Source organism: Styela clava, chromosome 5 (assembly GCF_964204865.1).
Source record: "Styela clava chromosome 5, kaStyClav1.hap1.2, whole genome shotgun sequence".
Lineage (NCBI taxonomy): Eukaryota > Metazoa > Chordata > Ascidiacea > Stolidobranchia > Styelidae > Styela > Styela clava.
Genome location: NC_135254.1, coordinates 13093843 through 13115452, shown reverse-complemented (window position 1 = coordinate 13115452; position 21610 = coordinate 13093843). Strand labels below are relative to the sequence as shown.

General features: G+C 35.7%; 1 protein-coding gene across 1 annotated transcript; it reads right to left on the bottom strand.

The window, feature by feature from the left end:
• Positions 1-582: 582 nt before the first annotated feature.
• LOC120344861 (uncharacterized) lies at positions 583-10893 on the bottom strand. The gene is made up of 6 exons (XM_039414182.2): positions 10689-10893; positions 9846-9903; positions 1776-1850; positions 1323-1409; positions 1056-1116; positions 583-689 (listed from the first exon to the last, which is right to left on the bottom strand). Exons 1-6 carry the CDS (start codon positions 10841-10843, stop codon positions 655-657), a joined length of 471 nt encoding a protein of 156 aa, XP_039270116.2. The 5' UTR covers positions 10844-10893; the 3' UTR covers positions 583-654.
• Positions 10894-21610: the final 10717 nt, after the last annotated feature.

Here is a 21610-nt window from a genome sequence, read left to right as displayed (position 1 = left end):
GTTAATGCGGCATGGAAAATAGAATCAACGTCTCTCTCTCTCTTTGCCAAAAGTATTTTCTGTTTAAGTTATGTGGTATTTTTCACTACCTCGTATCTTATTTTTGATCTCTTTGACTTGAACTGATTCAAGTCTCCCGGCAATTAGTGGCGAGTGATGTACCACAATTCCTATACTTGGCCTTGAAACTGGAGTCCATAAGTGATACCGTGATGATGGCTACTTCAAGATTTTATAGAATTATTTTCTGTAGGATTCTATACTTCGCTCTGGGTAGAGAATGAAGTAAATAGTCATGTGTACCAATTATTAACGAAGCTGAATAGCCATGAGTTTTTCCGATTCCATATTGCCTGTCCAGTTTATTATATGTTGATTGTGTACAAGGGCATTGATATATCTAGGCCGCCATACAAAAATAATTCGCCGATCCTACGCGACAAAGCTAATATGATTTCATATAACATAACTTTAGTATCAAGTTATTTTAACAAAATAGGTCCTTAAAGTCCATCAAGAGGTCTCGCTGTTCTTGTATACCTTAATTCTATTAAAATATTACACAATGAATAGAACATACATCTTGTTGAGAATAAATTTTTTATTACATTTTATATATATATATAAGTAAATACAAATTCATAAATTAAAAAATCAAGTCCATTTGAGGCGCCTTCGTATCAAAGCTCCTAAAACAAAATACAAAAATTCGTAAATTTATTCTCAGTCATTTTCTCATAATACTTGGAAATGAGATATTAAGATAAAAAAATTAATCTCATACAAATATCGAAAAAACAATTCCAAATAATGAAGAAAATTAGTCACACAGATTCGGATTAATTGCAAATAACATATTTGTGGTATTTTTGTTTAGGGATTTTTCAAGAAGAAGATAAGTCCACGAGCACTTTAGTAAAAGATATGATAACTGATAGAAATGAAAGACTAAAATGATTAAAAACACTATATATACATATATTTATAACTTCAATTTTAATCAAAACATTATTATAGTACAGCTATTAAACAGATTAGGCAGAAAATAAACAAACCTAAATCGTCCCCTCGTGTTGATGATGCCATCATATTTCTCTGAACAGCATTCGTTCCAATCTGCCAATGCATAAAATGGTGAAATAAAACTGGCAAATAAATTCACCTGAGATGGCTTTCAGTATAACTACATACTGGTCATCATCAATACGCATGTCACTTTTAAAAGAAACAATAATGTTCCATTGAGAGATTAATATTTTTTCAATTTATTTATTTAGAATCTAAATGAAGCGATACTTGCAAAATAATAATATTCTTCTCACCTTGACAAACGCATCATTTTTGAATAGATTCACGTCGATACCAAATCTCCCAAATACTTTCAAGTTATTTGATTTCCCGGTTTGAATCTGAGATTCAAAACGAAAATATTTCTTGAAATGGCTTATTAGATTGTACGTCTTACTATTTTAGAGTAGGCGGAAGCAATATATATACAATACGATTTCCAAGGTTCAGTTATAGAAAGTACATAAGAATGTCAATAATTTTATTCACTCATTGATAGGACATGTTATTTTCCAAGAACCAGGTCGTTATCCAATTACATTACCTATGGTCCTATATGATATTTTATACAAAGCTTCATAGGGAAAACGTAATGACCTCTGAAAGTGTTTAGGCAGGCGTTTATTCCGCTAAAGTAGCACTAATATAAGGCCCCGAAAGTAGGGACTCATTTTACCATACAATGAGGGTATAGCCTACTTACTTACCTTCGTAAATCGAGCGCCTTTAATTGCCTGGACATCAGTGCCGAATCGGCCGAATAGCACCAGTCTGTTTCGTACCTAGGATTCAAAATAATTTGGGATGAGAACCATATCGCCGGATGAGAACAGAAGGGGCCTAAGTCACATTTTTGCAAAATTTACTTTTTTCAATATTTTGGGGTTTTGAGCCATGCTCTACAAGGTGGTGGTCTTGAAATCCTGAATTTCTCAATAATAAAAATTTTAGCTGGACTTAGGACTGTAGAAGTTAATAACAGAATGGGCCTAAGTCCAGCTAAAATTTTTGATATTATGAAATTCAGAATTTCAAGAAAACCACCTTGTAGAGCATGGCTCAAAACCCCAAAATACTAAAAAAAGATAGTCCCAAGTTCCAATATGATGGGCATGAACATCAGAAATGAAATGTCCGAAACTTACATCCCCAAAAATTTCTTTAGTGCAACTTAGGCCTAAGTTACCTTGTTTTACCTTGCATCCCATACAAAAAATTTCAGAAGTTGTTGAGAACAGAATGGGCCAAAGTCCATTATGGGGTTAAAAAAGCAGGAAGGAATTGAAGCTGAAGTGCCAAAAAATATTGATTACAAAGATATTCACATTTAGGCCATGGGCCGAAATCTGTAAAGCGCTTAAAAATCGAGTTCGTGGTGACCCTCGAGGGGGAACCTAAATTTTGGTGGGTCAAAAAGCTAAAAGCCTAATTTACTAAATATAAAAAGTTGACATCTCCAAAGTGGAGCATTACGTCACAATTAACGATGACGTCACATGCCCTCTCAACCCATATATACCATATAATATTCTACTTAAACCTGAAATTTGTACGTCCAATACCGAAACCTTTGACGGATTCGTAAAATAAAATTTTTGAGGGGTGAGTTTTGGTACAGGTGACGTCACAATTTGCTCTTTGGTCAAATGTGACGTCATAACTGCTTTTCAACATTTTTTTTTCTGTTATTGTGCGGAGACTAAGTAATCTGCAATGACCATCCCTGCTGTTTCCTATCGATACACACAGAAACGGATATTTCAAAACTAGTTTTTTATGGCATATTCTTCCGTAAAAGTAACAAAACTAATTATGGCAAAACTAAACATTAAATAACACTATGCTATGGAAAGAACAGAAAACGAGTACAGAGAGAGCAAGAGCGCGTTTGGCCAGAAATAATAAAAAAACAAAAGGCAAAATATTTCTCATGTCCCACCTGCTATAAAATTTACTATGACAATTGTAAGAATTGCAAAAAAAAAGCAATTAAAATATAAAAAATGAACAAGCAAGCGGCTAATATGGTGCATAATCACTATTGAATATGTTTAAATTGAAATAATTCGTGCTCGTCATCTCGTATAATGAATGTATGTCACTATTTTAGTTGTTTGGGATGGACTTCATGAAAGTTAAAACCATATTTCGATATTAATATCATCGTCTTCCTCACGTATGACATCCGCGTTGCTACAATCGTTGCAGCTGCACAAACTGGAGCATGAAAACCCTGACTTCACACAAGGGCATTTGCTGCTCTTGCAATTTAATTTGGCGCATCTGCATTTAGAATGGTTTAGCACTGAGTTTGGGGCAATTTGTTTTGAAATCCATTTAATATTTATATTGCTATCATTTACTATCCATCCGTGGTCATCAGGATTTGGAGCAGATATAAAATTTTGCAGTGCTCTTCTGTGTATGGCACATTGGTAGTTTGCACGTGCTGAATGGAGTACGATAGCATCATCAGATGGGGGCATACAGGGTTCGTCTAACGATTTATTTTGAAATATTTCAAAACGTACTTTGTTAACAGACATCTCATCAGAGTAACCATAAAGAGTGCAAACAAACTTTGAAAGTTGAATATAAATATTTTCTGGAATGTACCACTGATCTCCTAACTTTGAAAAGGCTTGTATGAATTCTTTTGATTTCAATAAATGTCGCATACCCTTCACTTTTCCCTTTCCACGGAAAGCGCTAATGGTGTCACATCCGCTAAATACATGTAGACCCAGAATAGCTTTGCAAAAGACATTTCCGAAGTAGTTAACCATTTTTCTGATTGATAACATCCTGGACTGCGAACCACTTCCCGTTAAAAAATACAAATTACATCCAATATCGGAAGAATGTGCCAATGACAATATCAATACATCGGTATCAGGACTGTTAATAATTACGTCGTTAAATTCCGATGAACAATTCTTTGCGTGTAATAAAAGCTTGGTATCTGCTTCTTCGTGATCGTTGACCAAAGAAGGCTCGCCCGATACGCAAAGCTGGAATTGCTTGAAATTGATGCAGTGACACTCAGCACCGTGGCCGATAAAAATTTTCATATTCCCTACAGAACATGAAGGTTGATAATTCGGAGCAAACGAAATTAAAAATTCTACAAGAGCCTCCTTATTCTTGCCGGAAAACAAAAACTTTTTAAACTGTTTAGGCGTTTTTTGTTCCAATCCTACTATTTTGATGATTTCGCTTTCATTCGATGATCTTCGACACCTTTCAAAATTTTTTATGCTAATATCTGGATAAGTGTCACACACAAAGTCAACCCTGTTGCAATTGTAAGACTTTGCCATATTAATTATTCTGTCGAAAATCATATTTAAGAGTCTTCCAAAAGTTTTCGGAATATTATTCAAAGATTGCAATAAAGCCATACCACCTATTACAAGAGCTGCATTCAATGGATATGATTTGACTAATACTTCTGGCACACTATTTTCCAATTCGTGCAAGAGCCTGGCTTTATTAGTTCTCACCGGCGTTCCGTTTGGTGATCCAATAGATGCGGGGATAGCAGTTAATGGATATTCTAGCATTCCTTGCAGTTCTATATTTTTCGTTTTTCCAATAAGTAGAAGCCTATAGAAATTATCTTCTGATTTTTTAGAGAAGTGTGGTACTTTTTCGTTAATTTTGGCGCTACCCGAAGCAAATGTTTTTAATTTTAGCTGTTTTATAGGAGTAAATATACTTACAGTTGAATTAGCAAGAATTCGGTTTTGGCAAAATAAATCTGCGTTGTTTTTTCCCAGTCTAAATGCGTCTTCCATATCCATTTTAATAGCATCTGATGCAACGGACCCCGAAGAAAGGTTCATCAGAGAGTCGCATTCTAAATCAAACGGGTCGGTCATGAAGGTCACCGTATCGACTATTGATTGCACGTTTTGTTCATCTCTGATTGAGTTAGCAGAATCAAGGTCTTTGCGTTGTCGTCTAGTAGCATCTTTTCCAGCCATTTCCCTGCATGCCATAGAAATAAGAGCGCGTTGATGGTGTGATAGAAGCCATCTATTTACAGCATTTTTGTTTAAAGATAGCCCACGAATTCCGCCTCGGGTTTTAGAATCTCTGTTCAAAGTTTGCTCAATTAATTGATCGCAGGCAATTTGGCTGAAACCATATTGAGCATGACGCTGGCTATTTGGCACGCTTGTAACTTTTTACCAATTATAGGTAGCACGTTGTGAGACATTTCAATCGAAAGGAAATTTTATCGTGCATTCAGAATGTATTTTCCATTTTGAAATACATTTTGTCAAAATTAATAAAATTGACCCTAATCTAACAGTCATTTTTCTGCATGTATGTGAGTTTTGGCTTGAAATTTTGTTAGTTTGGTACAAAATATACTGTCAATATTTGATGTTCATAAAGAGTTTTTTATAAGCTTTTTGTTGATATTCGAATTACTATTGTGGCTGCCATATAACCAATTTTATATTTAAATATTTAATTGTGTATCATTGTGTCGGATGAACAACATCGATAAGCGGCCATGACGCACTGATTACGAAGCTACGCAAAAGCCGATCACGTGACTACCGTCATGAAGATGTTGATAAGTTCGTTCGAAACGTATTGCGTGGCAAAATGCGCAAGATAACTTTCACGACGACGTTCTCAGCGGAACATCGGTCGCCGAGTTTCGATATGATATTAACCCTGTATGGATTGAAGTACCGACGTCGAGTAATGCGTGCAGTAATAGCGAAGTGAAGTTAATATCGTCATATAAAATTTCACGTGGAAAATGTTTTATTCGCCCATGAGTATTTATTCAAATATCAACCAAAATAGGTACTTGCCTGCTCTGCAGATCAAAATATCTGATTTTACGAATGTTAGGCGAAGCAAGTGGATGGAATAATATCTGAGAGCACTAATAATGCAGAAAGAGCAACTCTCATTCCAACAAGATCATATGCGTCGCCAGAACTAGATACCTCACCGCAAAACGCCAGTTCTAATAATAGGTGCGTCGTATGCAGCAAAATTTACATTATTGCCAAAAAACCAATCCAGCTGCTAAAGACAAAGCGTTGCTGAAACGATGCGAGGCAGTATATAAGTACAAATACTGTAATGAGTACCTATGTATAGGTAACGAAACCAACAACCATTGGTATAACTGGCACAACAAAGTGCAATATTGGATTTAGTCTGCCTAATATTTTCATGTTCTTCATTGTTCCGGGCACAACGAAGTGCAATATTCAATTTAAAATTTTTAGCAAGCAGTCTTTTATGCACATACATTTTTCATGGTCTTTATTGTTCCGTTATCCGCTAATAAAATCACAATCTTGTTCATATTGCGTATACGTAACCACAACTTAATGGGGCTTGAGCGGGCAGTCAAAGTCAAATCGTAGTGCGAATTTTGAATGCGTAGCATCGGGTTAGTTAATTACTTCCTGCGGACATTTAAATGATAACATCTCGACGTAACGTTATTGCGGATATCGTCACGTTTAGTTGCATTTGCGTAATATGCGTAAAGTTGTGCGTGACGAGACGTTGCCTCTCTTCAATGAGAACATCAATTTGACGCAGCGTCGCTGTTAAATCTACAGATAATCTAATATATTTGGTCATAAAATTTGAATGGCTCATCGTAAAATCGTTTTGAATACGTATATAAAAAGCTATTCAAATTCTCCACATATATTGCCGATTGAATATGTGGCTATTTAGGCAAGAAGTCGAAATTCTTTATATTAAATATTTGTTATCATACAATAATTTCATACGCACTTTCAAATTGCCAATTTTACTGAAACATCGTATATTAGAGCACCGATCATCACAATATAATTAGTCCCAATAACAAGCTTTCATGCAATATAAAATTTATTTAAATACTCATTGTGGTTCTTGAGATACGAGATCATAAAGTTGATTCCCGCCGACACGAAAAACAAGCCGGTAAACCGGCTTGCCGGGGCACAGAGCGTACTCAAACAAGCCGGTAAACCGGCTTGCCGGGTTCAAGCGGTTAAGAATGGTATTAAAAGCAGTCCAGCCCGGAACAACTGTTTTTGAAACTTCTGGGAGTTTAAGAAGTACGTATGCAAGATCTATGTTCAAATATTTGGAAGTTATCGAAGAACAGGCAGTGGAATACATAATTTCTTTTGAAATCTTAGCAGGTTCGGAAGTCTTTGAATCCCGGTACGGAGTTATGAATTCCGATCGAGTTGGAACAGAACGTCGCTTAGATTTTGCAAGTTTTTCTCGTGATTGAGAGGCAACAACAGTTTCTCTGACCTGTATTAAAATTCCATTTGTATTATGTGTCGTTCCTTCTCCAGATTTTGTCTCTTCATTGAAATCATTATTATCCCAAACAATTGTTGACGGAATGCGCGGTAGAAACCCATCGGGAACAATCGTGTGTTTTTGCAGTTGCAATTCGGTCAATGCAGTATCATGCTCCAGCACAACAGAATGGGATGCCGAGTGGCCAAGGCCGTGGAGCAATTCTATAAGTCGAGAAGAACCGGTCCAATGCCTAACTGTCATTCCTAACGCTAAGTGTTTCGGTGTTTGTTTTCTACCCCTTGAAGCCAGATAGATGACATCTTGGGCAAGCGAAACTAACCTTATGTTGTAGAATTCCGAGACATTTAGGAATCCTTCGTTGCTAATATCTTCACTTGCTCCTACTATCCATGCTAAAAAATTATAAAGTTCTACTGGGATGCTTTTCTGTAAATTACGAAGTTCGAAATCCGATGATGTTGGTGGCCAGGTCTTTTCACATCCTTCGTAATTTTTGATTACATTCTTCAGGAAAACGGCAGATCTATACATGTCTCGTTTGACTTCGGATATAAAATCTACTTGAGATGTTTCATCGTAATGATAGTCATTTCCATTTATTTCCAAACTTTCCAAATATTCTGCGATGTGTTTTTTGCTTCCCGGTGAATACACAATTTCGCTTTTTCTGCGCATTGATGGTCGTAAAAAAAGTAATGCTGGTAAACATGTTTTCAGCTTTTGTTTAAAATATGACGTTTGTAGGTCACTATCTATGTACAGGCCATCCTTGGCGACAAATTCTACGAACAACTGCTTCAATTTAATGAGTGTAATTGGATTTCCATTTTCTATTATTATAGAATTAACAACAGATGTGCAAAAATTTTCAAAATGTTTGGTGTATACATTTTCGTTGTTGATATTTGACGAAGATATTGGTTTGATTGTTAGTATTTTTATGTATTCTTTATAGCACGACGGATGATATCGCACTTCGATCGCTACCAAGTCTCTATTTCTGATTTGCACCAATACAGACTCGTCGTTTCTTGCCAGGGCAGCTTCGTAGAAAAGGCCACCTGAAATAAAATATTGCCTACATCAGTATGGAACTAAAATGAGAAATCTCTCTCGAACCTTTAAATTAAAATCATGTAATACATGTGCGTTGCTATACTAAACAAATGCTTTAACATCAATAACTAAACTGATATGTTATTCGAATTCTATTATGTGTGCCTAAAAATCAGCTATACAACAAACTCATACATGTTACTCATCCTGACACTCAATTATAAACTGCCTGGATTATATAAATTACCTTATAGCGTTATTTATGAATTTTCAACAAGAATATTGAATTGGTGTTCAACCCAAGGCCTGGTTAAAATAAATGATATATCCATGCCAGACCCCCTCGTCTATACTGAATTATCTGAAAAAATCTTACCAGACGAATATTCGCAACATGACAGTTTTTCTCTTGAATGTGCTTTATGTCTTTTAATAAATTTTTCTTTTCTGCATATAATGCATTTTTCGGGAAGAACATTCTTATTCCGTCTTGCAAATTTGTTACCAATATCTGCAAAAATTTCGCTTGAAGTTCTTTTTGGCTTGATTCCTAATTCAGATCTATTTTCGGTGTCTATGGGCTTCTTTTTAGAACGAGCTCTGTTAATTCTTGTTATGTTCGTGAACTTTGAATAACATTTTTTGTGGCATTGCTTAGTTTTAAGAATATCTTCATCCAACTTCAAAATATTTATTTCTATTTCTTTATCTACCTCAAATTCCAAATCTTTCCAGGCTAATGAACTATACCATATCCTTTTACAACTTTTGATCGATATCTCAGTCAAAAGGCCATCGTCGCAGTCGTGGTAGTGTATACAGCATGTGGTTTCTGACATAGTTTAATATCTATCGGAATCTCATTGAAATCACCGAACACTGAACCTGAAACGGAACGTAAAAATAATAGCAGTCGAACTACTGAATTACAAAATACGTCTATTTTACGTTTTTATTCGCAAACCAACCAAGCGTGACGAAAGATTTTTTACGTCATTAATCCGATTAAGGTGGCGCGACAAGGCAAGTTTCGGCGCCTCTTGCGCGTAATTGCTCCACTTTGAGGATGTCAACTTTAGTTTACCGTAATCAGGAATCATTTCTGAATCGAATGATACAAAGTTGACATTCCCCCCAAACAGTCACCACCAACCGACACCGTACGGCTTTCGGCCCATGGCCTAATTCACATCAAAATAACCAGAGCTCAGGTCTTTACTATGTGTGAATATCTAGAAATTCAAAAATAAAAAAAAATTCCAAATTGTTTTTTGCGTTTTTCTCAAAACTCAAAATTGTGACTTAGGCCTGTTCTGTTCTCATCCGGCGATATGCTAATTTCTATGATATTCAGATATATGAAAATACTTATACAGTATCATAATCCAGTTGATGTGACCTACTCTTACCGTTTTCCCTGTCCGGACATTGCGTTTTTGTCCCTTAGCTTCCTCCTGAAATGAATCACTGAAAAACATTAAATAGATCTTATTACATTATTTTTTAAACAGTAAAAATATGCATTAGTTATTAGAATATATATCAGTGATTTAAAAAAATCACCCATAATTCAAGACAATGAAACCAATGGTGTTTTATCGAACATATGGGGAGTGAAGTCCAGGCGCTAAATTGAGAAGATAAATGTATTATTAGATGTATTATAAATGCCTCTGAAAATGCGACTAGAACTATATTTTTCGTTTAAACTATTTTTTCGGTAAATTTAAGAAAATCGTGCAAAAAATCTGGTTTTGTTTAGTTTACGATACAAAAATATTGCAACATAATGATGCTCATTCATGTTGGAATACTGTACTTGAACAACTTGACAATTCTCCAACATTATCACCAATATATACGAGTAACATACCATAACAACTTCAATCTTGCTACTGAAGTCAAAATTTGCAAAAAATTAGGATGACTTTGCAAAACATCACACACTTACCAGATTCACGCGACATTGTCAGTGTAAGCAAGAGTATATTAAATTGATCATCACTAAACTAGGTTCCACCAATCTTTACATCATAATCCTGTGCATGATCTTGGTTGGTTTTCGGTAAAACGTTTTTTAAATAATGCGAAAGGGTTTGCGGTTTGTGAATGGATTGCTTTCAATATCAACAATGGAATGTGTTAGGTATAAAAATAAAAATAATGAAAATTATTTGTCTGCGAGTTCACAAAAATCAAACACAAAAATTCATATGAACCAAAACTCCCAGGTGTATTATGTATAGACTTACTGCCTAATTTCATTCGGAAAACCAGGATCTACGGGTGTACCATCCGAAGCAGGGTACACGGGTGTACCATCCGACGCTGGGTCCACGGGTGTACCGTTCGACACTGGGTCAACGCTGCTTCCTTCCTCTAAGCGTGTTGCGTGGGTCTGCCCCATATTTCGATAATAATTAGGAATAGTAGCCTATTATCAATACTAGCAAGTATTTAGCTGTAAATAAATAAGTAATGTGATTGATTGTGATAAAAGCATAGATAATTCAGACTAAGATTGTACATAAATTGCGCCGATCCCAATTCTGGTGAATCCCTCATGTTATATTTGTTAGTAAATTCAGCTATATCAATTTATAAAACTACCAATGTATTTTCTTGGGAGGTTGATTGTTTAAAAATCCTGATATAGTTTATATATAACGTTATATTTAGCTGATAGTTCGAGTAAGAGGCTACATATTACTGAGGCTACATAATACGATACACGACACGCTTCGTACGACTATAGAATTACTACTGACATGCAGGTTAGTAACAGAGAAATCAAAAACAATCAACTAGTCGCAATATCACCTAGTCGAACGAGTTAAAGTGAGATTACTTTATGATAAAAGTTGACGGAACTTCAGTCACTCAAGTATCCATGGCAACAATGCTTCATATTTAATTGTTACGTCATTTTTGTAGCTAAGAAACCGAAGTTTGTAGGCTTCATTATAGTTGCCAGATATTCATCGGTGACCCATATGATACACATGGCCCATACAAAACGGCGCTCCAGAAGTATGTGTACCAATATGAAGGTAACTAATTATGTTCGCCTATTTTACATTAAGTTGTGTAAAGGGATTGAAACCTATGGGTAGGGGGGTATTCATTTGACTAACAAAGACAGTCCGCAAACTCGTAATAGAAGTAAAATAAGGAAAATTGTGGCCTAACACTAACCTGGTACACATACTTCGGAAGTACCAATAAAACGATATTATTGGCCAGTATCTTATTTATAGAGATGCCATCTTTTTGTGGCGTCATTATTCCGCATGAGTAAAGACGTATATTCTCAGCTTTCCCTCTGCCGCCGAAGATTTTAACCAGACGTTCGTTTCTTGCACCAAGCTACGCGCACTACTCAGTTATTGGACACGTAGTGGGCATACCGATCGTTTCAAAATTTTGTTGTTATTGGTATTATTTGTCTCCATCATTTTATTTCTAAATTTCGCATGAAATCTGATATTTCGTCTAAAATTTCGCTGTATTATTTTATCCATGGGAACACTGACTGTCCGGTTTGATTCTGTAAATTATTTCTACGCGAAACTCGGAATTTTTTGTGGGTACCGGTAGCGTCAAAGGTAAATACTGCTTTGCTCTGGTTAATTAACGTGTCCATATATTTGAGCACAGCTCTCTTGTTTTGTAATGCTTCGTTTGTATACACTATAAAATCACGCTAGCTTTCGTTTCGAGGCAATATTTATGTCACAGACAGTTAACTTGGCACAACAGTGCAGTAACTGACAGTAATAATATTATTCAAATATTGCTATCTCATTTTTGGTATCTGCGTATTTTGCTTTCAGGCTCATACCACAGGCGACTTGGCTGTTGGCTGTCTGTCTGACTTGTCTACCGGTATAGTTCTTTCTAATCCTACTTGAACAGGAATTCGTTAATTCAACTTTTGTGAAGAAGGGATGACAGTTTCGACAAGCAAACCAAGATTTTGTTGTATCAACGGGTAATTATTGGACATGTAAGTGGACATAACGATCGTTTCAATATTATGTTGCTGTTGTTATTCGTCACATTATCATTAAAAAATTGCTTTTCTCTTCGAATACTGGACCAATTGCATTGAAATTTACAGTGGTTAATTAAAGATGGAATTTTTCTCCTGAAGGCTATTACTTCTATTTTCTTCCAAATTTTCTGTAAATTCTTTGAGATTTAATATATCATCAAAAATTTCGCTGTATAACTTTTTAATCATGAGAACACGATTTTTAATCCGCCAAGCGTGACGGCCAATTCTCAAAATTCTTGCCAAAAAACTCGAAAGATTTTTGAGGTTACCGCCTTACCGGTACGCGTAATGTTGTGAACTACTGCTTCGCTTGCTGTCCATATATTTGTAGACTGCGGTATTTACTGTTATGATACGTAGTACTCGAATCAGTTGGTATTTTAATTCACGTTGAAACGAAATCGTCACAGAACCTAGAAAATCCGTGTACCTGTAACAGTGCCGCTTTGCCGATATGGAAGCCCAAACAGTCTCTTGAAAGCGGGGCTTGCAGTCACAGTTATAATCAATGTCTTTTAAATGGGCGCTTTTTTGGAAATAGGTAAACTGTGCCGTACGGGTACCGGTACTAATAAGTCACGTTACAATAGCCATGTGGATGTTTCACTGTTCAGCTTCGTGTATGGTTTTCGGTGAAGTGATGGCAAATTATCTTACGAGTCCATATATTTGAGCATAGCTCTCTTGTTGTTATTATATATAGATTGAGTGCTTTAAATATTTTATCATTCCAGCTGGAACGCATTGTTCAGTGCCGGGATGCAGCTACTTATATGTCAAGTCTAAGAAAGCAGGAGAGTCTGTGAAAACATTATTTTCTGTTCTTCGGCCCGATCTGGCGAAGACTCGCGAGGAAAGGAAACATCGGGAAGGGTTGTCCAGTTTTTATTTGGCAATGAGAGACAGTAGCAGAGGAGATAACATCAAAGTTATGCTTCATAAGGAAACGTGAGATACTTATCTAGACATACTAAACATATGAACAATTTCTACTTCCTACAAAAGAGTAATTGCATTCAGATTGTCTGCTGTGTAGATTATCAAAATAATAATCAGATTATCATTTATCAGAAACCCAGAATATTTGTGTTAATTTTTCTTATTGCATTTAGTTGGTATTTGCTAAGCCTACCAACCTAACTATTTTGTTTTGCATTTAATTCGAATTTTGATTGAAATGAGCATAGCTAGCTTTTGACATTTTCATATTGTTTTACCAATATACTGTACTTTTTCATATTCAGGGCCTCAATTGGTGAAAATGGATTCAGCATGGAAAAAAGTCTCGGAGCAGTTTCATGCAGAAAAATTTTCAGTTCAGAAATTCTCTTCAGCTGTGTACCAGGAGAAAACAAGACCTCTCCCAGTTGTTCGTGAACCACTGCCAAGAAGAATTCGATATCGATTTGCCAGGAGTTTGGTCAGTGCAACTTCTTACTTGTTTCAATTTATGGAAGGTATGTAGCTTTTCAATTTTTTTTGCTTGTCCAAAATTTTTGCAGTTTGATTGGACTTTTTATACAAAAATAAGTGGGCTTTCTATGAGCGCCAAGGAAAATTTATTGCAGAGATGGGAAAAGATGATTACTGCGTGCCTAGTATACGGTAATTGTTTTGATACAGAAGTTATTATTGTAGCTTGGTTTTCAACTTGCATGGAATAAGATAACATGTCAGTTTTTAATTATTAAGTAAGTCGGCTATTTGAAAAAAAAAATTCTTGTTCCTGTGTCAGGTATGCATGTATTGTCCATTCATATGATTTGGAATTGTCAACTGTTCCTGTAATTGCCGCATACGATGTGTTGAAGATGATAAGCCAGGGGTTGGCAAACTATGGCCGCGGCCCAGATCCGGCCCGCGGAGTGAAATAATCCGGCCCGCGACGCTTCACTGAATTATAGTAACAAACAGGCTGTTTTGACGATTATATTCTTTACGTAACAGAATTCATTGTGAGACATGTGTAGACTAAATTATAATATAACCTAACAAGTATATAATTCACAATTACTCGGTCAATGAGCCTATAATTTATTTATAAGTAGACAATTGGCAACAAAACACAAAAAAAGTTGATGCTATGCAAATGGTTCAATGGCGAAGAAAATATTCAAATCGAAGTTTTGTAAATCTGTGTAAATCTAGTAAATCTGTGATGTATAACTGCTTTATGAAAGTATCTTCTTGAAAAAAAAAGCCGAGAACTCAGATTAGTGATTCTCATTTATAAATTTTTTAATCTTGGCTTTCACCAGTTTCCCATTTAGTGATATCGAAAACGTATCAAGCGTGATGCAAAAAAAAGTGTCACTATAAATTTCATTTGTAAAAAAAATCTTCAAGTAAGACGACCAAGTTGAGTTCACGAGTTGTCTCGCGCTGCTTAAAATTTCAACTTCTGATCTGTGTGAAGAAATTGTGATTTATCGGCCATTCGTTAGGTTTTTAACTTTCGAAAAAGATGTGCAACCCCGGATTTTGGTGGGCTAGCGACAAAAGGTTGCCGACCCCTGGTCTAAAATTTAATTTAGAACACTGTACTTTCAAACAAAATTGATGCACTTGCTTGTCGGAAAACACACGCATAGTCGCGCATAGTTTAGTATGTATTGGATCAAGCGGGCCTTCAGAGAAGTAGCTTTTATCTACCAATGTAACGTAACATTACTGCGAGTAGCTTTGAGGCAGCGCGCAAGCAACGTACCCGATCTCCATTGTGTTCTTGTTCGATAATGAATATTTTCAACGTGAAATGAATCAATATGTTCATAATAAAAAATTCTCTTCATGCAACACTCATAATGCTTCAGGAATAAAAATTTAGTAAAAAAGTTATCTACAAACATTGCTTTCGGTTGGAAATCGGTGTTCCATAAATTAATGCAATGCACTTATTCAGAACATGTTGACTTGCAACAGCTGCAATTTATTTTTCTCTGGTTGGGCTATATTTTTAAAAACAAATTTTTAATCCACTTTATCGTCTTCCGATAATAAAGGTTGGATTATGTTCAATCGCCAAATTGAATAGCCCGTCATATAGGATAGGATTCCATATTGTTATCCACGTGAAGAGGAAAGCCGATAAATGACAATGAAATTCAAAATGTTCTACAGAAGCTTAAGAAGCATTAAGTTATCTCACTAAGCGCTCTTAACAGTCGATTAAAAGTTTTCGTATACGCGAGAGCATTTGGTATTTGATAGAATTCGGAACTGGAGTCCGAGCCGAATGCTTTTAACTATAGGAGATGTCAATTTATTTGTCATCCTCGATTCGGAGTGAATTGTGAATTTTCCGCAGTAGCCTACTCCACAGTACTTTTGAGTTTTAGGGCAAACCTTACACAATCTTCGCGTCATAGCCTAATCCGCGCCAACCTCCACAAAATAAAATATCCGCAAATTTTTAATGAATATAACAAGGTTGACGGAACATGACGTTTTTTTGGTTTTATGAATGTGGGGTGATTTCCGCCAAATCATTTTTTTTTTGAGAAATATCAATAGATGGAGTAATATGAAACAGCACAAAACTTTCATTATAACATAGTCCGGTGCTATTTCTTCGTGTTTTTCTTCTACCTCAGGTCTATTAGCAGTATTCAGGTCAGGTCAGAGCAGTATTATATAAAATAAAGCAATTAAAAAGATTTGGAAATAATTTCTGCCGGATAGTTTGGTCTGCGTTAATCCATTGATTCAAATCATCCAAAATAATCTTGTCATCGAAGCGATAAATGCTGTACAGCCATGCTCGTCCCATCCCTTATGCTTCATATACGTGGGGTTGTGTGTACGATTAATTGGTTGCGAATGCACGTGAATGGCTGTATGCCTGTATCACATCACTGGACCGGACCTCAGTGAATTTGAAGTTTCGTAAATATACTGGGTAATTCAATAGTCTCGCTGCACATGTGTAAGTGTGCAGCAAAACTATTGAATTACTCAGGATAATTATCTTCTCTCTGACTACAGCATCCTTGCATTATATGCATACGGATCCACTGACGCAAAAGCATAGAAAACGGAAAAGTAGTTGGTCTTGTAGAAACAAATCGATAGCATTTGTAAATATATATTGATTTTTGAAAAAAATAGTTGAGTGGGCTGGCACTAGGCCTTCGCCCCCACTTTCTCGACCCCTTTCAATGAATAGTATCAACGAGAAGTAAAGCAACACTCTATATTTGAAAGATACACAACGCCTATTTTGAAGTTCGTCTAACAATTTTGAAGCAGCGTCATTTTACAATTCAAGCATGATGCAATATGCTCGTTGTTCCAAACGAAATTTTTGAGTTGCTGAGTTGTCAAGTTGGAGACGGGGAATCTTTTAAATACATGGCAAACGTAAAATATTTTTTTAACTTTCTGCTTACTCGCCCATATGGAACAAAATATCCATAAATATTTTGCATCTACTACGTTAGCAAGACTAAGAATTCCGATGACGTCATTTTTATCTACGTCACAACCTTTTGCAATTTTTAATAATTTCTGCAAAAGAGCATGGTTATTCTTTTTTTCTCGTCTAGTGAAGACTTTTTCGTTTTTTTTTATAAGAATATCAGAAGAAACTTCCAAATTTTTTGTAATAAAGTCAGCACATATTTCAGTTGCATTTTGAAGCTGCCAAATGTGAGATATTTCCAACACTTCCAATACATTATCCATATCAAGTTTTAGTTCAGCACAATACATGAAATCAATGCACTGCTTTACACTGTCCTCTGATACATCGGTCATTTCACAAAACCCTTCCTTAGACTCCGACATCTCCGATTCAAATTTATTTCTGAAATATCTGGAATGAGTTCGTAAAACCGAGCGATGAACTAGAAATGTTCTCTTTCCAATTGTAATTTCATAATCACATTTTTCACTTTTTTTCAGGACTTTTGTCATGTCAGTTGAGAAAATCAAAAATAATTGCTTTAAAATGGTACCTGAACGTCCTGAAGGCCTAGCTCAAGTTTAAAATATGTGAAATTCGCGTGTTTTCACTTTTATCTATTGAGAATGGAGAAATAGAAATCCGATACAATTAACAAAAATTACAAAAGCTGACAAGTGATCATTCAGAAGTGATGAATATGTAACAACAGCTGCATAATAAATGAACATTATAACAGACACTGGTTACATATAGAAGACTTTGTTCGCCGAAGACATGTACAATACATCTTTCCATTATATCAACAGCTTAGTGACGCCGCGTTTTACTAATGCGCGATAGAAATAAACGAAAATATACAAGTTAAAACTTAGCCCAACACACTAGTGACTAGCCACTTGAATAAATCGTCCTATCGACTTTCTTATCTCTCTGGATAATTATAGAAATCCTATTCTATCAGAGACCGCCAATATATACGTTATATAAATACACGCAATTACTAAATTGTTTAACATGCTTCCGTACGTGGATTCCATTTAGAAGCGTTTCGTATTTGAAATCGCCACTGAATTTTATGTGTGGACACTAACAAAATATCCCAAGGTCCGATTTTATCTTTCAAACGCGTTTTTACGACCAAATAGTTTGATGAGACGGAGAGAAGGATCTTTAAATAGTTTGTTTTGAAGGCGGAGTTCCACATACCTGCAAATATCGTAAAATATGACAAATAGTGTATATTCAATAAAACTTAATCAAATCAATATCATGATTTTCAAATAATGGGACTGAAAAAGTTCGCCATTATGTTACATTACAGCCTTGAGATCTTATAATGTTTTTGAATTCAACTTAAAATCCAATCTACTATGGTGATTAGCGTATGTATCTGCATGCAACTAAATTACGCACTTCACAAAATTCTATGAAAAAAATGACGTCATAAACTTTTTAGATTATTACGGACGTATTATGACCTCATAATATAAACAGGTAATCTTCATTCCTAAAAAAAGGCCTAGCAAATAGCGTAGTCCAGTGCAGGGCTCCTAACTGGCGGACCGCGGTCGAGGAATAGCACGTTTAAGGAGGTCGAAATATAATTTCTGGAAATACCGGACCCCCAGATACTTAGAAGTTTTGTACACGGATCTTTGGTAAAAATAGTTGAGTATCCCTGGTCTAGGAAATATCGTCGTCTAACTCCGGCCATGGCTTGGGGGAATGCAACATTTCTGAGACACCCTCCGATTGAAATATAATGCTAAGTTTAACATCGTTATCTGATTAGCTCGATAATCAACTTGTTTGTAGAGCTTTCATCCCTATTATAACCGCGTGTATACCTTTATGTTTCTCGTCATTTTGAATGCGATTTGCAAAACAGTTGGGAAAATAAATTTACTCTGACTATTACATCTCAGACATCGTAGAAGTATCTGTTTTACAATATGATAGCTTATTATGGTGTTATAAATAACCGAGTTTTGGCTCGTCGATTTCAAACTGAACACTGGAAGAAGTCAACCCGTAAACCCCGATCCTACTCACAACTTTATTTGCAAACTGTTTATTTGCTTTCAAAATATCTCAATAATTACAGCAAGTAGAACTTAAAAAAAAGTAACTTCAAGTAGTATTAACAAAAAATGTTCCCCATTAATGTCCACCAATAAACACAAAACAAAAACAGGGATGATATTATGTTTTATACTGTTTCTTCACGTATGTTACAATTTGGAGAAACTTGTTCAGCTGCCTCGCTATCCCTTTTACATAGCACAATACACAGAGGAAATTTTGTTCTCCAATCTGCAAAACAGAATAAAACACAACACATATTGATGAAAGTATTTACAGACAAAAAATGAAATTGAAAACCGAGTGAAATCCCGAGTGTTACTATGTCTGTTATATTCGCAACAATGGCTGCCGCGATAGATCGCTTCATTATTCTTACAACATGATCCGGGGGTCTTTGATTTTGATGCAAATACTTGGAGCTACGTTGGTGCTTGATTAAAGGAGTCAGGAGAAGAGTCAGCAATCCAATGTGTATTTCAAGTTGGATCCCCAATAACATTATAATAATGTAGTCTAAATATATATAGTAAGTATAATATCCAAGGTATTCCGACGACAATAGCAGATATTATTATAAATAATCTCTGAAAATAACCAAATTTTTTCAAACAATCGGACGGCAGTTTCTTAAAAGTTTTCTCCGTACTGAACATCGTTTGACGAAACCACAATACCATGTAGATAGACGTTGTAAAGCAAATGTATAAAGCCAATATGCTAACATATAGGTTTGAAGAGATTCGAACGATTATATGATAACATTTCTCAGATATATCATCTTTAGACATTATTTCCGTGTCGTCAAATATACATCGTTACAGTGCATCCGTTCTAACACAGGAATATCGTGCGATACCACAAATGCTCGCTGCTATACCAAATAATCCTGCAAGAATGATAGTGACATTCATAATGACACTTAGATTCGACGACTTCGAAATGTCTCTCTAGCTTCGAAACTTTCTTTTGTATAAGCCTTTCCTTATGAATATGAAAATTTGGTGAATAGTTATGTAGACCATCAAAACAACCAATATCGAAGTGATGCAAATAAAAGAAACAATACGTTTAATAGTAGTTGCCACGATGTCAATATTTTCAGACGTTCGAAATCTTAGTGACTACATCTACAAAAATGGAAATATCATTACTCATTATACGTAGGTGGCCTTAGTTATTGTGACGTCCTATGCAAATAGAGTTGCGAGATCCCTAATATGATTAAGGATGAAAATAATGACTGAACATTAAGATTTGATAAAGTAAATTAATTCGTCTTTACATTTTATCCAAAGACAAAACTATGATTAAGATAACTTAGAGCTTATGGCAAAGTCATTCCGTATAATTATTATTCCGATATAATTAAAATTATACCAAGTTATAATTTATATTGCGAGGCCCACATAGGTTGCGGTGGCCTAAGTCCTGACAGTGAATACAAAATTGAGTTTGGATTTCACAAACAGCAGAAATTTTTAAATATTCGTGCCTTCAGTAAAAAATAGAGTTAGAATCGCGTAACAAATGGCCCATTTGGATCAGACGGTCTCCAACATGGACATATTTTGAGTAAAGCCACGAAGTTACGCAAGTTCAGAATCGCAGTAGCAAACTATTTAATTTTTTAAACGACGTCTATCCATGCCTTCTGCTCAGAACAAGGTCCTGTACAAGCAGCCATTGATGCCTAGCGATAAGTAACGAGATACAATTTGGTGTAAAAACCGAAATCTTTCAGGTTTAGAATTTGCGACCATATTTATTACACACTGAGTGAGGTGGGGAGACATGGACTTTTAACCTGAGATGTCTGTGATGCCACAATGTAAGGTCTACCGCCTCGACCTCTAGGGCTAGGCCATTGCGCCGTCCATTGGTGATTTTCAAATGAAAATTCTCACGATGATAGTATGCGAATGGAAAGCCTCACTAGAACGACGACTGATGACGGATTTTCGTTTCCGGAGTTAATTTCTAGACCCACTCGATTCATTATACACAGGGCAATGTGGTTGCTTTGGGTAGTTCTATCATTTATGACAGGAGTCACCAAACTTTTTTGACCACGGAATATGACTCAAGCTGTGGTAAAACTGACCAGACAAATATTTTTGCCTATGCGATACAATAAATTCCCAAAAGTTGGGAAATTTATTCAACAATATAAATTCTACACTTCTGAAGTCTTGAATATTAAATTTTTTTGTCGCAGAATATAGATTAGGAACACCATAGCAAAACAAATATTCAAGATTTCTAGACAACTATCCTGAGGTTAGAGGTTAGCGAAACAATTGTTGTCATGAATAACCGCATGTAAGCAGTACAAAAGTTAATGTGACTTGTGGCATCGCAGACATCTATGGTTAAAAGTCCATGTCTCCCCACCTCACTCAGTGTGTAATAAATATGGTCGCAAATTCTAAACCTGAAAGATTTCGGTTTTTACACCAAATTGTATCTCGTTACTTATCGCTAGGCATCAATGGCTGCTTGTACAGGACCTTGTCCTGAGCAGAAGGCATGGATAGACGTCGTTTAAAAAATTAAATAGTTTGCTACTGCGATTCTGAACTTGCGTAACTTCGTGGCTTCACTCATCAGTAAAAGCCGTCTAGGTCTAG